This window comes from Jaculus jaculus, chromosome 3, assembly GCF_020740685.1.
Source record: "Jaculus jaculus isolate mJacJac1 chromosome 3, mJacJac1.mat.Y.cur, whole genome shotgun sequence".
In the NCBI taxonomy this organism is placed as follows: Eukaryota; Metazoa; Chordata; class Mammalia; order Rodentia; family Dipodidae; genus Jaculus; species Jaculus jaculus.
This window is the reverse complement of record NC_059104.1, coordinates 15,220,298-15,242,811: the sequence shown is the minus strand read 5'-3', so window position 1 is coordinate 15,242,811 and position 22,514 is coordinate 15,220,298. Positions and strand designations below refer to the sequence as shown.

Below are 22,514 nucleotides of genomic sequence, written 5' to 3'. Positions count from 1 at the left end.
GTCTACGTCACACTGAGGGTCATTTTGATGACTAAATTGGTTGATGCCTGTGGTCGTTCGATTCAGGTGTCCCCCATAAACTTAGGTGTTCTCAATGCTAGGTTCCCAGCTAATGGAGATTTGGGAATTAACGCCTCCTGGAGGGAGTGTATTGTTGGGGACGGGCTTATGGGTGTTATAGCCAGTTTCCCCTTGCCAGTGTTTGGCACACTCTCTTGTTACTATTGTCCACCTTATGTTGGCCAGGGGGTGATGTCCACCCTCTGCTCATGCCATCGTTTTCCTCTGCCATCTTGGAGCTTCCCCTTGAGTTTGTAAGCCAAAATAAACCCCTTTTTTGCCCCTACAAGCTGCTCTTGGTGGGGTGATTTCTGCCAACAATGCGAACCTGACTGCAACAATGCCAGAAAGGACTTGAACACAGGATGCCTTCAATCAATGCTGGCCATTATTGTTTATATGACTTTTCATTTCCCATGGAGCGTTCCATATTTTGAATTAGCTTTCCTACTAGCCATTGTGTAGGAAGCAAGCTCTGAGATTTTCTTTCTTTGAGGGGGTGGTGGCAAAGGGTAGAGCAAGGTTGAAGATCACTCAGTAATGTCGCTTAATATGCTAAAACGATTACTCAGTCCTGCTTAGTAGGATGTTGGAAAATCCTAAAATAGAAGAATCCTGGATGTAAGAATATGACAAAATCTACACAGAGATGATTTTTTTTTTTTCTTGTGATGTTTTAGGAAAATCTGCATCAAAACTGTCATACATAGGTCTAAATATTGGAATATGTGCCTGGCTCTTAAATATCCTCATTCGCTTCTTTTCCTTTCCAAATTGGCCAGCACTAAAGAATTGCACCTCATCGTTTCCACCATGTGTAATTCTCACATTCCCTAAAAGCAGTGCTTGAGAAATTAGCTGGGAAGAGAGCTTTGCTGAACATGAAGGCCTGATAACACAATCGGGTGTACTATCTACTGTTCTGCTTCGCCTGGCTGGGATTAGAGCTTCGAGGGAGACTGAATGGGGTCTTATCTCACTCCAGGGCCGCTGCAGGCTCCAGGAGGGTACCCGCAATGCATAAACCACAGCTTTGCCAGAGTGCCCAGGGAAGTCCTCCTGCCCAAATCCAAGCCGCACACTGCAAAGCAGGGCGCCTCTGAACCGAGGAATCAGGGAAGTCCCTGAATAATGTATGAGAGCAGGACCCTCCTCCGCACATCTGAAACTGTGCTGGGAGGAACTGTGCTCGGCAAGATAGCAAAAGCAAGTCCCTGGAACATGCATTCCCTGAAATGTATGTTTGTGGCAGCCACTCGGGGCAAAGAGAAGGCAAATGGGACAGATGCCGCAGAAAAATAAGTCACAGCATTTCAGTGAGTCTTGAGGCTGGCAGGATCCCTGTCAATAGAAGGCAGCAATGTGACAAGACTTAAAATTTCACCTTATTGATAAATGCACTCTCTTCCAAAGAGAAGTAGGGGGTGGCCGGCGAGATGACCTCTGTCATCACACAGCATTTTACTCCCCGCTTGTGTTTGGCTAGTTTGGTATCATATATAGCTTCTTGTAATTAAAGGTAGCCAACACATAGACAGTGTCTCCAAAGGCTGTTTCAAGGAGTGGCATGGAAGATAATGGGGGGAGGGGGCACTCCAGTCTTTCTAGTCCAGATGTCAGCTTGAATATAGTAGCAACTGTGAGGAGTGGGACTCCAGCCCACACTGCTTAGTCTAATTTGATATTCCAGCTGCTCATTATGTGAAAAATAAATCTTTATTTGGAAAGTTGTTTCCCCATCATCCTGTCACTGATTCCCACCTGACTGTCCTGGAATGTCCCCGAAAGGTTCATGTTCCCAGCAGGGCACCCGAACCCTTCTCCAGATGGGGGTCGTGGGAGGCAGAGTCTGTTTCACAGGTGCCTGTTGGCTTTTCATGGTTATGTTCCTTGGCACCCAGACATGTCAGGCTTGCTCCTACACTGGTCAAACACACAAGTGGACTCTGCATGCAAGCATGTTGGAAATTCTACCCTTGGGAATTCATTGTCCACACAAATAGTATGGATTCAGATGTTCATCACATTCTTGCTCATCATAACCTCCCGCAGAAGGTGCTTAATTATGCAAAACCTGGAGACTAGTCTCTTGTATCATAGAACACGCATAAATGGAATAGCATACTCTTGTGGAAGAACACTGGATTTACATGGGAGACCACTAAACATAACAAGACAATCTACCCTGCATAATGAAGTTGAAAGCACAAGTTAAATGAGTTCAAGTGTATTGAAGTGTGTGTGTGTATGTGTGTGTGCCACTGTGTTTATCTGACTGAAATAATTATAGATAACTTTGATTTTCTTCATTGTCACTGTTCCATATGGCTCATGTTTTCCATAATGGCAATATATTGCACTTATTAATAGAGAAATAATCAATGGTTTGAAAAAAATAGCAATGCCAGGTTAATCCCAACTGTGTAGTGAGTGATCTTAATTGTCAACCTGACTGGCTTTAAAATCCCCATGGAAATGTACTTCTAAGTGTGTCTACGTTGGTGTTTCCAGAGGAGTTTGCCTGAAGTGGGAAGATCCATCCTGAATGTGGACAAGACCCTCCCCTTCTTCCAGGGACCCAGAGAGAATCCAAGGAGAAAGTCAGTGAATGACTACCACTCATCTTTCTCTTGCTGACCATGGGTGCAATGTGACCAGGTGCTTTGTTCTCCTGCTCTTGGACCTTCTCCACTATAATGGACTGTAACCTTAAGCCGTGGGCCAGAATAACCCCTTCCTTCCTTCCTTGAGGTGCTTTTGTTGGATATTTTGCCACAGGAATGACGAAAAAAATTTAACTAACACAGCCGCTATTCCTGTTTTAACATGACAGGGTTGGTGAACAGGAGAGTGGTTAATGCTGAGCTCCCCTCTTCTGGAGGGAACCCTCTCCACTCTCCTTTCTATGAGCTCTCAGGACAAAGAGTAAAATAAAGATGCCGGAGGCAAAGGGCCTGGTTACTTTGTAAGTCCCCATGAGCAGAGAGGTGATGGCAAACTGGCGTATTGCTGTGGGACCCCTGTGCATGGCTTCTGTGGGAGGTGATTTAACAACAGGTGTGTACCTCCATTTACTCTCACCATACCAGACATTCTTGTGACCATACACCATTGCCACCCTCTTGAGGTTCTCTATTGTGATGTGCAGCAGCCGAGGTTTCTGGCTTCCCATTTGCTTAGACCACCATTTAAAAATTCCTTGATTTGTTTGCAAGGTTTGCATGAAAGGCCTTTTCATCGCCGTGTCAGGGGCAGTCTGACTGATGTGCTCACTGCTTTGGAGTCCCCTATGAGATACAGTACTGCTGAAATAGCACTCTTCGGAGACACTGTAGAATGGGCATCCCAGGATGAGCATGAGATGCCAAAGAGAGTGGAGAAACTAATTCCATCCTGAGCACATGGAAAATGACTCCAGCACACACTAGTGCAGAGCAGAGCGGGTAAGATCCGCATGCTAGAAATACACATGGCAGCTCATGAAGGTCGATCTGTCCACTGTGCTCCCCACCCCCCATAGTGAGAGCCAGAGACTTTCTTCATAGGATTCTTCACATGAAGCTGAACTTGGGTTTAACTTGCTTACACAAGGAAAGCTTATCTCAAATTCATCGAGATAAAATAATTGAGAGAAATTTCTTACTTCCCATACATTTCACAACATCCCTGAATCCCTTAAACAGTGGCTGATAAAATGTATGCATTTATTCAATCCACAAAACAGGGGCAATAGAGCTCCCATGATCCATTAGGTCATATAGTGTATGAACTGTGAGAAGAAAGGAAAGGCAGGGTCCCCTGGTTGGGCTGCATGAAGTTGATTCAAATGAGAAGTCATTTATTGGTTGTAAGAATTAAAGATAATGTGTATAGAAGCTCAGGTTTGACTGGGAAGACTAAGAAATTTCTCCCATGGAGGAAAGTAGAAAGGGAGGTGGGTGGGGGGGGAGACCCAACTTATATGGTTTTTATAAATGTGTAAAACTGTGGATTGGAGTGATATTAATTTTACTGCTGATTTTATAAGGTTTAAGCTAGTGATGGACGGAACACATTCATTAAATATTAGAGAGCCTAGAACTTCATAAATTCTCTCACTTGTGTTCTCATTGGATTGGCAATAACCTCATAAAAGTGAACACTTAATTATCTCAACCAAAGTGACTCAAGTAACTTATAATACTTAGTCCACCATTCAGATATGAGAACCAGCCCTGACCCTACTCCATCACAGTATTGAAAGAGAAATATTCAATGGAAGGAAGTACAGAAAAAAGCTGACAGTAAGGATGGATGAGGAAGCAAATCAGATTCCTTAAATCTGTCACTAATTGTGTCTTACTGCAGACATACAGCTCTGGGGCATTTTCCTGATGGTCTCTTACCATGGCTGGGAATTTCTCTCTGTGTCTTTTACCCACTTTAATCCATCTTCAATACCATTGCTAAGCTAATCTTCAGAAGTCAACACCTTCCTGATCTTAGTCGTTCACAGCTGTAGTCAGAGCCCAGAGCATTTTGATGTAAACATTCTGTAGTAGCTTTTGCTCTGTGACATCCATTCATATAGAAGCAAGCTGGCCTGACCAGGATACTTTGCCAATTCTGAATATGCAGAGAGCATTATTTGTCTACTCTTTGCATGTGTAACTTGCCAATGAATCCCTCTTTGTACCCTAGCACACCTGTGCCAACAACACTTGAGGAGATTTTATTTTTTAACGTTTCTCACATTTCTTAGAAAAGTTCACTACATATAACAAATTCTTAAAATAATGCATTAATTAAGTCAATGGCTAATTAATGAAGGGGGCTAATGACACAATGAACTGGTAAGTGGAATACAGATTCTTGAAGCAGTAGGAAAGTCCTAAGTTGAATATTAACAAATAAACTAAAATGTTACTAATTAGTGGCTATGTAGGAAATACTCAACACTTTGTCCTCTGTTTGTTTTGTCTTCACCTACTATCATCCCACACAACCAAACAACAGATAAGATTAGAAGTTCCTAGATCATTTTACTTTCTGTATTTCAACATGTAAAAATAAGGCATGCATTTTCTAAGAGATGAAAGAATGACACATTTATCAAAGGCAATATTAACCTTAGTTACACAAATACACCTGTTGCATGCAATCATTACTTCCTTTTATTTAGCAATTATTTGTTGAACATCTCCTGTGAGGACAATTTTGTGTTTAGGTGCTGTGAAATACTAGGTGTGAGGTATATTTACCAAGAAGAGATTTGAAGTCTTAGCAGTGACCGAGACATCTGCAGGCCACATACAAGTTGTAACACATGTTAGCACAAATCCTACAAGCTCGAAAGTCGCGGTAGGTGGAGGGAAAGGTCATGAGGCCTGAAGACCTGGGCTAGGAAAGTGAGCAAAGGAGAAAGCCACACGAGGTGAAAGGATTGGGATTCCCTTGGGCTGTGTTTAGAATTCTTTGGTGTGACTGCCTTACTCTTGAGCAATATGTAAACAGTGGCTCTAAACCACCCACTGACATGTGTGTGTTCTGTTTCTTTTAACTTGTGTAGGCCATGCTAGCACATAGGAGAGTGATCAGTTAGAATAGTGATTGAACTGATAGGAGCATGTGATCCCTGATCTTTTTAAGATCTTAAGAATTTTCCATTATGATTGAGTGGCCCTCAAAAAACCACAACCGCAAAGAGCTCCCATTGTTTACATTTTATTATGTGAATTCGCCCAAGCTTTTGATGAAGCAGGGGTCAAGTGAACGATCTTTGGAAAGGATGCTGTCACAAAGATAAGTAAAGGTATCTGTCTTAGGGATTGTTTGGGTCCCAGGAGATTGAAGAACCTGCCCCCTAACGTGGTAATTAGAAATTTTTTTCAGGTTATCAAAACCTCTGGATGCCCAAGGTTTCTACAATGCACCAATGACTAGTTTCGGTGTTCAATTTTTGGTAGGTGGTGGGGAAGGGGGACTCAATTAATATCTGGAGAGTTATATACGAATGAATTGTTAGGTAAAAGCAAGAACAATAATCTACTTGTTATCTAAGAATAGTCTGCACATAAGGATAGAAACATGCACACACAAACACACATATGAGGCTGACAGTACAGAAATCTATGAGGGTGTTGTTTGTCCTTTTCTGTGTTTTCTCATTTTAAACTCTTTCAATATACTCTTTTTTTTGTTGTTCATTTTTTATTTATTTATTTGAGAGTGACAGACACAGGGAGAAAGACAGATAGAGGGAGAGAGAGAGAATGGGCGCGCCAGGGCTTCCAGCCACTGCAAACGAACTCCAGATGCGTGCGCCCCCTTGTGCATCTGGCTAACGTGGGACCTGGGGAACTGAGCCTCGAACTGGGGTCCTTAGGCTTCACAGGCAAGAGCTTAACCGCTAAGCCATCTCTCCAGCCCTCAATATACTGTTTTTGTTTGTTTGTTTGTCTTTTTCTAGCTAATGTCTTGCTCTAGCCTGGGCTGACCTGAAGTTCACTATGTGGTCTCAGGGTGGCCTCTAACTTGTCGTTATCCTCCTTAACTCTGCCTCCTCAATGCTGGGATTAAAGGCAAGCACCACCACACCCAGCCTCTTTGAATATACTCTTAAACAGTTGAGGCTCACAAACTAAAGTTGAATATTTTAGTAAACAAAATATACTTCATTTTCACTAGGGACTGAAATGGCAAATACAGGAATAGAAGAAAATGAATTTCCATTGTTACAGAGTGGAGAGATTCATTAGCTAGATTTATGTCAGTCTAATAAAAATTGATCAACTAAAAGAGAGAAAAAAAAAAGTTTGTTTTGGTTCACAACATCAGAGGTCATGGCCCATGCTTGATTAGCTTTATTCTTTCGGGGACTGTGGAATAGTGGGGTCTCCTGGTGGGGAATGAGGGATAGAACACATTGTCTACTTTATGGTGGCCAGGAGATAAAAGAAATGGGAAAGGGCTTAGTTCCTAGTATCCCCATTCAAGGACACACACTCATTGGCTCAACTTACTCTTCATAAATCCAGGCTCTTGAAGGTTCCACCACCTTCCAATACCATCATGTTGAAAACCATTCTTGGACACATGAACTCTGTGGTGGGAGCAGGGGCTATTGACGCTTCAGCAGAAATAGTACTGAATCTTGCCAATGGTTAAGATTAGAAGTAAAAGAGAGAAACATCGTTCATTCATTTTTTTCAATGTATTTTATTTTTATTCATTCATTTATTTGAGAGAGAGAGCGAGAGAATGAATATGGACATGCCAGGACCTCTAGCCACTGCAAATGAATACCAGATACATGTACCATCATGTGCATCTGGGTTTATCTCAGGCTTATAGATTCCAGAGGAAGCTTTATCGTGGTGGAAGAGGCTGGCTCACCTCGTGATATATCCACAGCAGAGAGACAATAATCAGCACCAGGAACCAAAAGCTGATTCTGAACTAACACCTAAGGCTGGACTTAAGATCTGACCCAAGTGATACACCTCTGCCTGCTGGCCTAAGACTGAGTAGGAAGCCTAATCAAAAATACATGAGGCTATGGGGCCATTTACATTCTAACCACTATGCCTTTCTAACTCATATCTTTATAAACTCATGGCTATTTTTAAAATCTGTTTTGTATAAAATTTGAGACATAAATGACATAATTAAGTGATTGTCACTGGCTTTTTTTCATTGTTTAAATCCTTTTTGTGTTCTCTACATTGTACAATCAAAAGGAAAGTTAGAACCTCAGTTTTGGTCCAATTTGCCCCAAGTTAAAGATTTTATTTTCTAACCTAAATGCGTCATCCATGATGTGTTTGGCAAATGTAACCCACTGAAGTATGCTATCATCAGCATCGCTATATTAATTTATTTATTATGCAATTGTTTTGTCAAACAGAAATCAGTCTCTGCTGATAAATTAAAATGAAGAAGGATTCATAAGGGTAAGACATCTGATATCAGCCACAATAATTAATGTCCACTCTGAGCTAAACTTTATCGTCAACATTTCTTCATGGAGCCCGGAAGCAATGCCAGCTGTTTTCTGCATTCCCAACTGACCTTTTGGGACATTTTCTTCTACTGATGAAATCATCTTCTCATCACACAGAAACACATCAGAATAATGAAAAATGATGATTGGCAAGGTGAGGGCTCAAAATGGACTGTCCTTAGTAGTTCCAATAAATTCTTCCCCTGGGTTTAAAGAAAAATGAATATGTTTAAAGATTTTGAAGTACCTTTAGACCATTTCAAAACTATCGGGATTACCTACTGGTGACGATAATAGAATGAGTGAAAAGGCATAGTTTTAAATAAAATAGTTATTTTTCTTAAAAAAGTAAATAAGGGCTGGAGAGATGGCTTAGTGGTTAAGGCACTTGCCTGCAAAGCCAAAGGACCCAGGTTCTATTCCTTAGGACCCATGTAAGCCAGATGCACAAGGTGGTGCATGCATCTGGAGTTCATTTTGCAGTGGCTGGAGACCCTGGACCATACATTCTCTCCCTCCCTCCCTCCCTCTCTCTCTCTCTGTATCTGCCTCTCTCTTTCTCTCTTTGTGTATCTGCCTCTTTCTTATTCTCTTTCTCCAAATAAATAAATAAAAATAAAATATTTTTTAAAATAAATAAATAAGCAAATAAAACAATTCACCTTTAGAGTACTTGTTTCTTCTTTACTCTGACTAAATATGCAGGTTTTGTTTTTGTTTTGTTGGTAGTTGGAGGGTAATGTGAACCCCAGAGTCTCAGATATTTGTGACAAACCTTCCTGCTTGGTCCCAATCTAGTAGTGCCTTGCCTTGTGAAGGTGAATCTTGGGGTTGATGAGTCTGGCCTGAGGGATGTTGAGAACCAGCTCACCATTGTTGTTCTGGTGTGGAGGTGGGATCCTGAGAGCTGATAGTCCTCACCTCCAGGATGAAGCTTCCCCTCGAAACTGTCAGCCGGGAATAAACCCTCCCATGCAGTTTTCAGGTGGGTGTTTTGTCCCAGCAACAAGAATGTGGCTACTATAGTTTCTATCCAGTTTAGCTTGGCCACTGGGAGCAAGTGCTGGGATGAGTGTTTCCTATGAAATGAGAATTTTTTCTTTGATATAGTTACAGAAAAGTTCTTTGGGGGCTGGAGAGATGGCTTAGTGGTTAAGGTGCTTGACAGCAAAGCCAAAGAACACAGGTTTGACTCACCTGCACCACATAAAGCCAGATGCACAAGGCGGCACATGAGTCTAGAGTTCATTTGCAGTGGCTGGAGGCCCTGGTGTGCCATTCTCCCCCCCCCCCACCCATATATATAAGTATTATTCTTTTGAAGTAAGCCAGACATTAAATGTAAGTTTTGCACCTCACTGCCAATGAAACCTTGGGTAACTAATTGCATCTCCTCAAAACCCTAGTTTACCCCATATTACATGAAAAAAAAAAGAGTGTTTTCTCCACTTAGATTGTTGAAGTGAGGTATCTCCTTAGAAGAACTTCTGGTATTGGGTACATCTGCAACATGGTGAATCTTGGGCACTAGTGTATAGGAAAAGAATTTGGCATCAAGGCATGTAAGTTTATTTAAATAAAATTTCACCATAGCTGTTTAAGGGGGGAAAAAAAGCTAGAAAACTTTTACTCTCAGTCTTGAAAAGGACTTTGCATGATTGGTACAAGAGTAATCAGTTAGGCAACTTCAATAAAGTATCCCCATTCAATAAAGCGTAAGCCTTTCACAACCTATTCTTTCCTCATACACTTACCAGGTGCCATGAGAGTTTCTTCCTTGAGAATTACAAATAACACTGTGATCACTGGTTTAGCTTCCCCGTTGAGCTTCTTACTGGTGTCTCCACTGGTGCTTAGTTATTACACATGCACAAAATGTGACGTGGTTTTCTTGTGCTCTTCTCTCTTCACTGTTCTTTTAAAGCAAAGATGAAAATTCTCTTAACCAAAGGTGATTTTGGGAGTAGGTGACTGCACAGCTCACTTTAGCTTGGAAACTGTCCTGACATGGTGGCCTCCCTCTGAAGCAAGGTGTGTAGATGTGTGTAGTGACCATAAAGAGGGGAGCAGGGCTAGAGAGATGGCTTAGCGGTTAAGCGCTTGCCTGTGAAGCCTAAGGACCCCGGTTCGAGGCTCGGTTCCCCAGGTCCCACGTTAGCCAGATGCACAAGGGGGCGCACGCATCTGGAGTTCGTTTGCAGTGGCTGGAAGCCCTGGCGCGCCCATTCTCTCTCTCTCCCTCTATCTGTCTTTCTCTCTGTGTCTGTCGCTGTCAAATAAATAAATAAATAAATAAAAAATAAAGAGGGGAGCAGAGTGACTTCCCAACCCTTCCTGTGTGTTTTCAAGTTTTCACTCAGTGGTGTCTTTTGATTAAAATATAGTATGCCTCACCATTTATCTCTAAGATGTAAATACCTCCCTAACAACCCAGAGAATTGGTTCAGGTGGATAATATACACGCCTGCTTGATAACAGAGATGTTTGATGAAATATGACACAATGGTGTGGTAACCAAAAGTCATTTCTCAAAAGGGCCTTATCTATCTTCCTATCCATCCGTGTAGCTATCTGTCATCTATCTCTGTCACAATGTGTATTTATCAAACTATCAAGCTTCTTCAAAAACCAAATACTAAGAAGAATCGAGCTCAAATGCCTGCTTGTGTCAGAACCCTCTGGGTACCAAACGGAGGCTGGGCACACTGCACAGTAATACTTTTGCTCAGGATGTGATAGGTCATGCTTTGACTGCTTGGCAACCCGGAACACATGGATACAAGTGTCAGGGGAGGCTGGCTTTTTTGCAGAGAATTTCAGAACCACTTCTGTGTCCCCAGGGAAAGTGCATTAATATGACTGACCCTGTATCTCCAGAGCCGGTTTACAAAAATGAGGCAAGGCCTGGGAGGGGACTGACTTGGAATCTGACTGGCTTCTTGATGGGCAGAGGGAAAAGTAAGATCTCAGGCGGGGAAGACAGCTCGGAGGCATTGTGTTCAGCCTTGAGCTTCTGGGGGGCCTTTGCCGAGGTTTCTGTGACCGGTGGATGTAGTCTCTGCTTGTACACTCCTGAGGACATGGGTGGGGTGGACAAGCCCATCCTTCTCTGTTGGTTCCTCCTACCTCGCAGCCCAGAATAACAACCTAACCGAGAGAAGGTACAGAACTGGGTTATAACCCTGTCATTTCTGGTCTCGTGAATTTGGATATTTATCGTCTCTGCATGTTTGTTTCCCACTCCAAGAATGTTCCATATATGACAAAAATTTGTTGTACGGATCACATAAAACAGCAGGTGGGGTAGCACAAATTTTCAACTTTTGGTGCGGTCTCTAAACGCAGCCCATTAGTACTCTATCAGTGAATAATTGCAGAACGAATGAATGCTTGTATGCATCCTCCCCAACCCCAATCCAGCCTCACACCCAAGTGGGAAGAAAACACCACACAAAGGTGGCACTGAAAACTCAGCCTCTGGCTGTCAATTGGATAGCATGAACTCATAGCACTTTGTCCGGTGTAACTTCAGGCAGATAGTCTCCTGTGGGCGTTTGGCAGAAGCACCCACCGGACTCTATGAAATCCATAAATAAATAAAACCACCGAGATACGGAATCCCCTTGTTAAGAGTCAGCTAGTGACCCTCCTCTCTCTCTCTCTCTCTCTCTCTCTCATCTCTTCTAGAAACTTCTACTACATCACAATGTTGCGGGACCCCGTGTCGCGTTATCTGAGCGAGTGGAAACACGTCCAGAGAGGTGCCACGTGGAAGACCTCTCTCCACATGTGTGATGGAAGAAGTCCCACTCCGGATGAGCTGCCCACCTGCTACCCCGGGGACGACTGGTCCGGGGTCAGCTTGCGGGAGTTCATGGACTGCAGCTACAACCTGGCCAACAACCGGCAGGTGCGCATGCTGGCCGACCTCAGCCTGGTGGGTTGCTACAATTTGACTTTCATGAACGAGAGCGAGAGGAATGCTATCCTGCTGCAGAGCGCCAAGAACAACCTGAAGAACATGGCCTTCTTTGGCCTCACCGAGTTCCAGAGGAAGACGCAGTTTCTCTTTGAGAGGACATTCAACCTCAAGTTCATCTCCCCCTTCACGCAGTTCAACATCACAAGGGCTTCCAACGTGGACATCAACGAGGGCGCCCGCCAGCGCATCGAGGAGCTGAACTTCCTGGACATGCAGCTCTACCGGTACGCGAAGGATCTCTTCCAGCAGCGTTACCAGCGCACCAAACACCTGGAGCGGCAGAGGGACCGCCAAATGCGCCGCGAGGAGCGCAGGCTGCAGCGGGGACACAGGGCCCACCGGTGGCCCAGGCAGGATGGGACCACAGAGGGGACAGTTACCGAAGACTACAACAGCCAGGTGGTGAGATGGTGACCCCGCTGCCCGCTGCCTCTTTCTCTTGATGGGCAGAAGAGCAAGCGCCTTGACTTTCTTATCACATGACCTTGGAGAAGCTCTAGCTACGTGTTGGCTTGATTTGGATGTCTGCTTCGTCTTCGTTTTAATCCAGACGGAGATCATACATGTTATTCTTTTTTCTTTTTTTCTTTTTTTTTGATTGTTTGTTTCTTGACTTTTTTTTTTTTTCAATCAACAATATTAAGTGGGATAAGACAGTATCAAACATAGACCAGCTTAGAAGGTCAGGAGAGAAGCAGCGTGGAAGAAAACCAGGTCAGGTCCCTGGGATATTTGGAGCATCCCAGGAGACCTTTTAGGAACCACGGGGAAAAAGTTCAGCTATGCCTTGACTGCTCTGTTCATAAGGTCCTGTTTCATCCAATGGAAACATGAGCATGTTTCCTTCAAGGAGAAAAGGACCCTTCTGCCCTTAGATGAGTTCTGATTCCAACTCTCACTTGGCTGTTGAATTTTTGAACTGCTCAAATAAGGTTTAAATCACTAGTAATGTGATTTGCTCCTGAAGTCGTTTTAAATCAAAATTATTGTGTGACTGTCAGTTAACTAGAGCCCCATATCCTACAAACTCTGGTATCAGAGCCCTAAGCCATGTGACACCCCATCTTTGAGGGAGAAAAGTGGGAACTGGAGGGGGGGTGGTCCTGAGACATGAGCACTTTGGGGACTTTTAGGAGAAACTTGCTTATTTACTAATAACTAAGGAGATTGCATTTTATCAGCTTTAATATTCCTGATGAAGAATGAATGAAAAATTAAAAGAAAGAAAGAAAGAAAGAAAGAAAGAAAGAAAGAAAGAAAAAAAAACAGCAGAAAAACTCTTTTTATAAGATTTCCAGACCAGCCACAGAATCATGGTTCTTAATGTCAGACTTTAACCTTTCTTCAACAATGACCTTCTTCATATGATACTGTCAGGTTTGAAATTTGACTATCACAGAAGGAAAGATATTCTAAAAGAATTTGTTTTAAAGAACAGAAGCTGAGCTAACACACAAAATCCATTCAAGGTCAGTACATGGATGGTAACAGATTGGGGCTAGGGACACCACTCATGGGATGGTTATCTTAGGAGCTCAGATGGATTCCCTAGTTCCACAGCTTTGAATCTCTCTGGCCTGATAACTTATCTTCTCACATAATCATTACCTGCCTTTAGACTCTGGCTATAGCCAGAAAATCAGGCTAACATGTACAAAACTGGACAAAATAATGTGCCGCACTGCCAAGGGCTCCTTATTTTATTTATTTATTTATTTTTGCTGTTTCCAAGTCACAACTACAATCACACAGTGTATTGATTATCAAGGGAAGGAATATGGTGGAGGGCATAAAAAGCCTTTGTCTCACAACCAGTTAGAAGATCAGAGTGGGTAGAAAGTTTCACAACACACTGATATGATCAATCCCTTCAAGGAGCTGAAGGCAGAAGGAGTGAGACCTCTAAATCAGATTGGAAAGCCTATTTCATTGATGTCTAACATGTTTGATGTTTAAGCCAGCTTTACGTAAGTCACTTCTCAGCCTCCAGAATGCTCCCTGGAGGTTGAGAGTCAATCAACCCCCAGAATTTGTGGAGTGGTTGATGCAGAGGGGGGACCAGTGCTCGTGCTAATGCCAGTGGAGAATCCAGTCATGTTCCTGTCGCTACCCTTGACATGAGCCTTTGACAAGGAACAGCATGATTGGGTGGTGTCCTTGTGATATGACCTGAGAAAAGTCCTTGATACACCTTAAATATATTCTGTATAACAAGGTAGGTAGATAGTGTTATCCCATCTTTACAAGTGAGAAAAAAGAACAAGGCATGGTGGCCAGCCTCCTTGCGGAGTATAAGGGGAGCCTAGCAGTTTACAAAGCACAAAATCTTGACTTCAACCTGCTGCCACATGAGATAAGGGTGTAAGTTGACTAAAGCTTCCTGCCAATCATGCAAGAAGCCAGCTCATGTTGCTCTGGAGTATTTTCCCCTGACCCATGGAAGTACTACACGTGGGACAGCACTATCCTTAGAGTGACTCAGAGGCCAAAACCCTAGGGGTGAGGCCCCTCTACATCATCGACTCACCAAGAAGCTAAAGAGGTGAACTGCTTAGGTAGCTGTCATTATTGATCCAAGAGTGAATTAGAAAGAGCCAGGTTAATATGGCTTGTTAGCCATCACAACTGAGGACTCACAGAACCTTGGCATGCAGCACACTTAGGTGGGCAGCTATTTTTCAATCTGCACATTTTACTAGTGGGTCTAAAGAGCTACCAGAAATCGAAGGCTAAAAATGATCTTCACTGTGATAAGCATGCACACATGTGCACGTGTGTGTGTGTAAAATCAAAGCAAGCTAGAAGGAATCTGGACTACTTTCGAAATCACTTTACATTTTTGGCAGGGAATTGGTGCATAGCTTGGACTTGGAGGTAACCCCAACTAACTTCATACTCTTCCTCAGGCATCTTGGGGTTTGCATCAAAAGGCTTTCTGCAGAGGGCATGATGTGTAATGCTCCACTTGAGACCAGATAGCAGGACATGCAGAGGAGAGCCATCTCTCTGTGTTGGCCCCAGGCCAGTGTTGAGCAAATTACAAACAGCGACATGGGCTTCCTCCCTCATATTATTCCTTTCTGAAGCGGCACACTTGTCACATCCCTGGGGTCCCGTGTAGATAGAAATGGAGAGGTGGGATGCAATGTGTTCTCTGAAAATTGACTGCATACCTACATGGTGGGTGAGGCTAAGGGAAGAAATGCCAGTGGAAGGTACAGGAAGCTAAGTATACGTGGAAATTCATCAGGCTTAAGCTCTCAAACAAATCACTTCCAGGAACATTTGTGTGCAAAGACAAGAAGGGGAGAAATTCTATGTCCTGTGAACTCCTCTGATGCCCAGGAAGACATTCCTTCCTTTTTCTTAGCAATGGCTCCAGGAAATGAACGGAGATGTATGTGTTGTGTCTGTGTATTCATGTTCATATTTTGTCAAGGACTGAGACACATACTATTTTATTCCCTTCCAGCTTCCTGGGAGCCCACTCTTGGTAACAAAAAATAATAATAATAATTGATAACCTTAACAATTAATGTGGACAACGGTTAAGGAAGATTATGAATTATTTTTCTAAAAAAGAAAGAAAATGTGATTCTTCTCATCTCAAGGAAATAACTTTGACATGAATAGCTTGGCCAAAGGCTTGAGTGTAACTTTGTCAAGAGTCTGAATGGAAAGAGTACTAATACCAGGTAGAAAATCTTCCACATAGACCTATATGACGATGAGAAACACTGACAGCTAAATAGCAAGAATATTTAGTAAGATTCCTATTTGGTTGTTTTAATAGAAATGCATAAAATAATAGTTCCTTAAATAAAATTAAGCCTATTTCTCTCTTATGTAAGACCCAGCTGGTTTGATATCTCTGGTAAGTGATATTATCAGAAACCCAGGTCCTCTTTTATTGCACTTTCATGCTAATGCACATCATCTGTTTCATGGTCCACCCTGGCTATTGCATCTTCTGCCATCTTACTCTTATGTAAGATAGTGGAAAGGAAGCAATGAGAAGTTGATCATATTGCTTCTGATCACATTTCATCGGCTAGAACCTAGACATTAGTCATATCAGGCTGCAGAGAACACTACAAAATGTATTTATTATTTATTCCAGGTGCCTGGTTAAGTATGTGGACTCTTTTATTTAAAGAAATATAAGGACTATGGCAAATTAATACTTATCAAACTGTTGTTTCCTGGCACAAAAGGAAACTGGAAAACATTTCAAGTACTTTTCAATGTCATTTTTTTTCGTTTTTTATTTATTTATTTATTTATTTTTTTACAAAGGGTGAAATTAGGACTCATCACTTTGGCACTGAATGCTTTTCAGAACATGCCACATCTAGTATCTCATGTGGCCTTCTTCACATTCCACGTCCTAAAGTCCATTTCTATTCTTAATCACACGTGCTCGATTTGAGTGAAGATTCAGAGAGGCTGAAATACCCTCCCCCCAATTCTCATTGATGAGCAAGAACGCAGTTCAGAGCCCACTCTTTTGACGTCTTAGCATTTCCAACTGCTCTATGCTGCTTGGGCATCAGGACTGGGATTGTGAATTGCACGAATATGAAATCCAAATCTTTATTGATTTCTTTCTTTCCTCACCTTGTGTGGAGCTGCAGTGGCCAAAATATGCCAAGGAGACTGATCGAATGGACTCTTAACTTCCCCCAGCACAGTGACTTCTTACTGGAATAAAATGCTCAGATGGGCTGTTTTCAAGGGAGACTACATGGCAGATAGATTCAGGGGAGACAATTAAATTCCTCCAGCTGGATGCTGGCCCTATTCCACCCCCACACTACCAAAGATTGAGGCTGAGGGAATAAATTCATCACTCCATAGGGAAACTCGGTATTCTGTTAAGAAAACTTCAGGGGTGACCAATAGGACCCCGGTTTATAAAATATCTCCCTTTCTCTACTTTGTCCTCAAGTCCCTAGCAATCTATCAGCCACATGATCATTTAGCTTTTCTACATTTTACTTGATATTAAATGTGGTCCTTGACCTGTTTTCTGGAAAGAGAGAATTCTTTAAGCCATCATGAATTAGAAACTTTGCCAGAGAGTTTATACGAATTCTTCCCAACCATGTCACATAGCTGAGAAGAAGGTGTTGGACAATGGAATCAGGCAGAGGGGAGGGCTAGGGATTACATTGGTAACTAGAGAAGAAAAATAGGGCTCAAGGAGGCAGGTCTCCCCAAGATGGAAATATGGTGGACAAAATGGGTGCCAGATAACACTGAAAATAGAAAAATGGTAGAGATGCAGTTTACAGCCTCAAGATCAAGGGCAGGCTGAGAGTGTGTGGAATTTCATTCTTCTGGCTATCTAAAACAACAGAGAAGTGGGTGAGGGTCTTGAGGTCCGAGCACAGGGATGGCTGAGGGCCTCTGGGTTGATGAAAGTAGAAGAGCTGAATAAAGAGAGAGCTAGGTCAGACGTAGACAAGAGTAACCTGATCTGATAGCAGCTGCGGCTCCACTGTTTACCTTTCCATCATTACTGTGCCTGTCCTCATCCCTGGAACCTCACATGACAGCCTCTATGCCAGGCGGCAGAGCTGGCTGTGCTTGGAGATGCTCTGTAGTTCTGGTCACCTGGGGAGCAGGCAGTGGATCCTTCTCCAGGCGCTCTTGGCTTCCCCTCTTCTCTTGTTTCTTCAACTCTTCTGGACACAAGGCAATGTATGCTCTGTTCTTACCACATTTACTTGGACACATCTGGAGGAATCCCTGAAACCGAATGAGCCATTCTGACCAAATGGGGCGATTCTGAGACCTATGTGTTTAGTGGCCTCATAGGTGGAACATGAACCCGTCCTCACAGCACATTGACAGAACAAACCTTCCTTGCAGAGGTGCTAAGTGTCCTGGGGACAGGCTGAGCTGTGAATACCAGCAGTATCCACAAAACAGCAGCACCTGAACTTCTGGCAAAGACTGAGGGTGTCCTGGTGGAATATGGGACTTGAGCACGTGGATATACAGGTGTTTCTGGAGCCTGTGACCTAAATTGTCTATGGAAAAGACTGCAACGGTCAGCCTTCAGCTCACTGATGAGGCCTCTGTGAGATACCCCTTCTGCCTCACTGTGGGAACTCATCAAAGGGCCAAATGTCGGGGCTGAAAATCCTCTGCTCTTTCTGTGGAAATCAGTGCGCTGAAGGGGAATTTTACATGATTTAGCCATTGTCACATTAGTCTTGCATTTCTATGTCATAATTTTGAACTAATCATGTGGTCATCTTTTCCCTTTCCTCCTCTTTCTTTCTTTCTTCCTTTCTTTCATTCTTTCTTTCTCTTTTGTTCTTTCTTCCCTCCCTCTCTCCTTCTTATCCTCCTTCCCTCCCTCTCTTCCTTCTTTCCTCCCTTCCTTCCTCTTTCCTTCCTTCCCTCCTTCCTTCTTTCCTTCCTTCCTTCCTTTCCCCCAGAAACACTCTCTGGATTTTGCTTGCATCATAGTTATTTTTTAATGTGTCAAATTAATGTTTGAAAGAAAAGCAACCTGAATATTTGGTGCCCCATTTTAGATGTAAACGTAGTTTATTCAATAGATAGTAAATTATTTCTCCTAAGAGATACTTCTTTTAAGTTTCTGTGCAATAATATGTATGAACTTGGTTATTAGGAGATTGTATTGTGACATTATCAGCCTTTATTGCTATTTAAAAATGATAGTTTGTAGAACTGAGGATTCCCATTGATGTGAAGCACAATTTACTGAATAAGTTAACGTATTAAACTGTTGTGATGTCAAGAACAATGTTTTCCCTTGTGATTTTTGTCAGACTTGGCTGCAAAATGAGAAAAGTTAGTTAAATACTTTAAGAGATTTAGGGAGATTGAATCACAGGATCAGCTTAAGCAAACTGAAAATCCATGCTTTGGATACAAATGTGGTTATTGGATATGAAACTTTCATAAAAGACAGTGAAAGTACGGATTGAAACCATTTAGAGCCTGTGAGGGCGGTGGGGATTTCACAGGCTCTCAAACACATCAGCTTCTAAAACCAGGATTTTCAGTCTCTCTCCCCCTCTCCAGTTCCTACCAATGAGAAGGCAAGATTGGAATAAAGCCAAAAGTAGAGAGAGTTCCTGCTCATGAGAAGGGAGATATGGGTAAAGGCCCTCACCATAAGTCTTAATGACCTCAGTCTGTCATTAATTTTTTTTTTATTATTTACCAAGTCAAGTACTTTTCACTTTCTCACTTGTTTGTCTGTTTCTGCTTTTTGGTTTGTTGGTTTCTTTGTTTGTTTGTTGAGACACAGACTTTCGATGTAGCCCAGTCTGACCTTTAATTCCCAGCAATACTTCTGCTTGAGCCTCCCAAGTGCTGGGATGATTTGCATACACTACCACACCCAGCTCACCTTTTCGCTTATAGGAAGTGTTTTACAGTTTCTCACTGGCATGTCATAATCACCGACACCCATAATTGCCCTTTGGGGTCACTAGATAGTAAAATAAAGGTTTGAGCACAGCACTGGGATGCAGCTGTAGTTGGTCTGATAACCGTGGTGGCCACTGTGATGGTTATTCTTCAGTGCCAACTTGACTAAACCAAGAAATGCCTAAGGTAGGAAAAGGGTATGTCTGTGAGGGGCTTCTAGAAGGGATTAGTGGGATGTTGTAGCAATATCCCATGGAAAGTGGGCCTAGATGGAATTAAAAAAAAAAAAAAAAAACAGAAACAGGAGAAAGCCAGTTGAGTACCAGCTAAGAGCCTTTTCTGTGTTTGCTGACCCAGTCAAATGTGAGAAGTGACTGGAAGAGAGATGTCCCAACTTCCAATCTATCTCTGCCATGATAGACTGCACCATCAACCCATAAGCCTAAGTAAATCCGTCCTCCCTTACGTTGCTACTGACCAGGCATTTTGTCACTAAAGTAACTAAAGAAACTACTAAGTGACTAATGAACAGACAGCAGATGCTATGTGGATACGCTGGACAGAGGTGTGATCCATCTCCTAGGCAACATAGAGCGGGTTTGCACAAAGCTTCATTACGCTGCTCAGAATGCTATACAATTTAAATCTTATGACTTGTTTGTTTAGGGAATTTCCATCTAGTATATTTGAGCTCCATGGATGAGGAGTAACCGAAACTGTGGAAAATGAAATTAGTGATTAAGCTGGGGGAGGGGCGGGGGCTGGCTACTATAGTACCAGAAATAAAACTGGAAAAGTGATCAACGTATAGACAATCTATTGTCAGTGTAATACTTTTGTATAGACCAGTTTTTATATCAAATATTAATCTGAAAATTAATGAAATGATACAATCCAATATATCTATTTCATAAAAATGTTAATTTTATGATTAATGTATGGTCTTGGATAATTTGTAAAATACCAGCTACTTAGAATCCATATAGTACAGAGTATAACTCTGAAATTATTTTGATATATTTCCTTCCACATTTTTATGCAGTAGCAATTAGAGTAAAATTTTAAATAATGTAAGTCTTAGGAAATTAGAATCATACCATTTATGCAGTAATGATACAGATATTACAACTGAACCATGGTAGAGTAACATGATTTTTAATGGTGGCCTGTAATTTTATCATTCTCATATTTTTTTTGTAATTGTCAATTCCAATTTTTCACTAACATAAATTACAATATAATGAACATATTTGTATATAAGTGGTACCTATAAGTTTTTTAATTTATTTTTATTTATTTGCAGGGTGAGAGACAGAGAAAATGAGAGAGAGGGGGAAAGAGAGAGAGAATGGGTGCACCAGGGTCTCTGGTATTACATGGGTACTGAGGAATCAAACCCAGGCCATCAGGCTTTGCAAGCAAATGCCTCGTTCATAGTCTGTTTTGCTCTTTGGAGACAGGAACTTAGTATATAGCCCGGGCTAATTCAAATTCACTGGAATCATTCTGCCTCAGTCACCCAAGTTCTGGGATTATAGGCGTGCACCACCATCATCAGCTTAGCTGTATCGTTTTATGTATCTGCTAGAGCGAAAATGGTAGACTGTTTTGGTTATTTCTTTCCCAAAATTTGGAAAGGAATAAGTCAACATTGTCAAAATAAAAAAAGGCTTGTGGGAAAAAAATTGAGTTAAAGAAAATGGTATGGATTGATTTATAGTCACCCAACCTGAACCAGGATGGATGTACTTGTTTCCCAAGATGTTGGAGCCCTGGCTGCTGACTGGAGGTTTTCTGTCAGAGTCACTTCTCTCCAAGATCATGCCACTCTGAGAAATCAGTATGTGTGTATGCATGCTGTTGCACACACGTGGAGGTCAGAGGACAACCTCGAGGTGTCTGTCTTTCCCTTCCGCCTCCTTTGAGACAGGTCTGTGTTGTTGTTTTGTAACTTCAAGGGCCATCAGGAGTGATAATCCTGTCTCTGCCTCCCTCTGCTGTAGGAGCTTAGGTTCACACATGCCTGAGCCACTCTGCACCTAGCTTTACACGGGCTTGAGGAGGATCAAGCTTGTGTTTCTTGGTTTACAAGCAAGCACCTTTATCCAGTAAGCTGTCTCCCTGGGCCCAGTATATTTATTTCTTTTAGCTTCCACATATATTTATTTGTATATGTGTTTTTCTTCCCACTTTATTTTAGTTTTAACTCTTAAAAAATTATGACGATGATGATGATGATGCATTCATTGAACAAAGCAGTGGGTTTCATGGTGACATTTTGGTTCAAGTATATCATGAGCACTGGTGCAAGTGTATCATGGAACCATTCTCTCTATCCTGTCTCTTCTGTCTATCCTACCCTGTCCCTACTAGCACCCTTCTTATTCCCAAAACGTCCCCTTTTATTTTTTATGTCATATATATGACTTTGTGTGTATGTGTGTATATGCATGTATGTTTAAGTTGCTTTCTTGTTTCTTAGATAAAGCACCCTACCAAAAGCAACTGGAGGGGATCAAGTTTTTTATCATTATTATTTATTATTTATTTATTTATTGTTATTTATTATTATTATTATTATTATTATTGGTTTACAGTCTCGAGGGGAAGCTCCATGATGGGAGGGGAAAGTGTGGCATGAGCATAGGCCAACCATCACCTCTGCCACAACAGGTAGGAAACAGTAGCAGGAAAGTGAGCCGATCTCTTGAAAGATGGATCTGACCATAACACCCCAAGCCTCCTTCCAACAACACATCTCCAGCAAGGTTTCACCTCCCAAATTGCTACCAGATGGGAACCAAGCATTCAGAACCCAAGAGTTTATGGAGGGGGACACCTAATTCAAACCACTACAATACACATATGATCTATGTTCCACACGTGAAATAAATATATTATTTGTCTTTGTGGGTCTGGATTATTTTAGGTAATATCATGATTTCAAATTCCATTCATTGGCCTTCAAAGTACATTTATCTGTTTTTGCTTATGACTCAGTAAAATTTTATTGTGTAGATATGCCACATTTACATCTATCCATCTGTTGATGGACACTTAGGCTGATTCCATAACTCG

At 42.1% G+C, this 22,514-nt stretch overlaps 1 protein-coding gene across 1 annotated transcript in view; it reads left to right on the top strand.

Annotated features, from left to right (window-relative positions):
• Hs6st3 (heparan sulfate 6-O-sulfotransferase 3) overlaps positions 1-18,801 on the top strand; it is a 770,396-nt gene extending 751,595 nt beyond the window's left edge. The window contains exon 2 of the mRNA XM_004651055.2: positions 11,729-18,801. Within this exon, the coding sequence (XP_004651112.1) occupies positions 11,729-12,437 (709 nt within the window). The 3' untranslated portion in view covers positions 12,438-18,801. The remainder of the gene's footprint in view (positions 1-11,728) is intronic.
• The last annotated feature ends 3,713 nt before the right edge of the window (positions 18,802-22,514 follow it).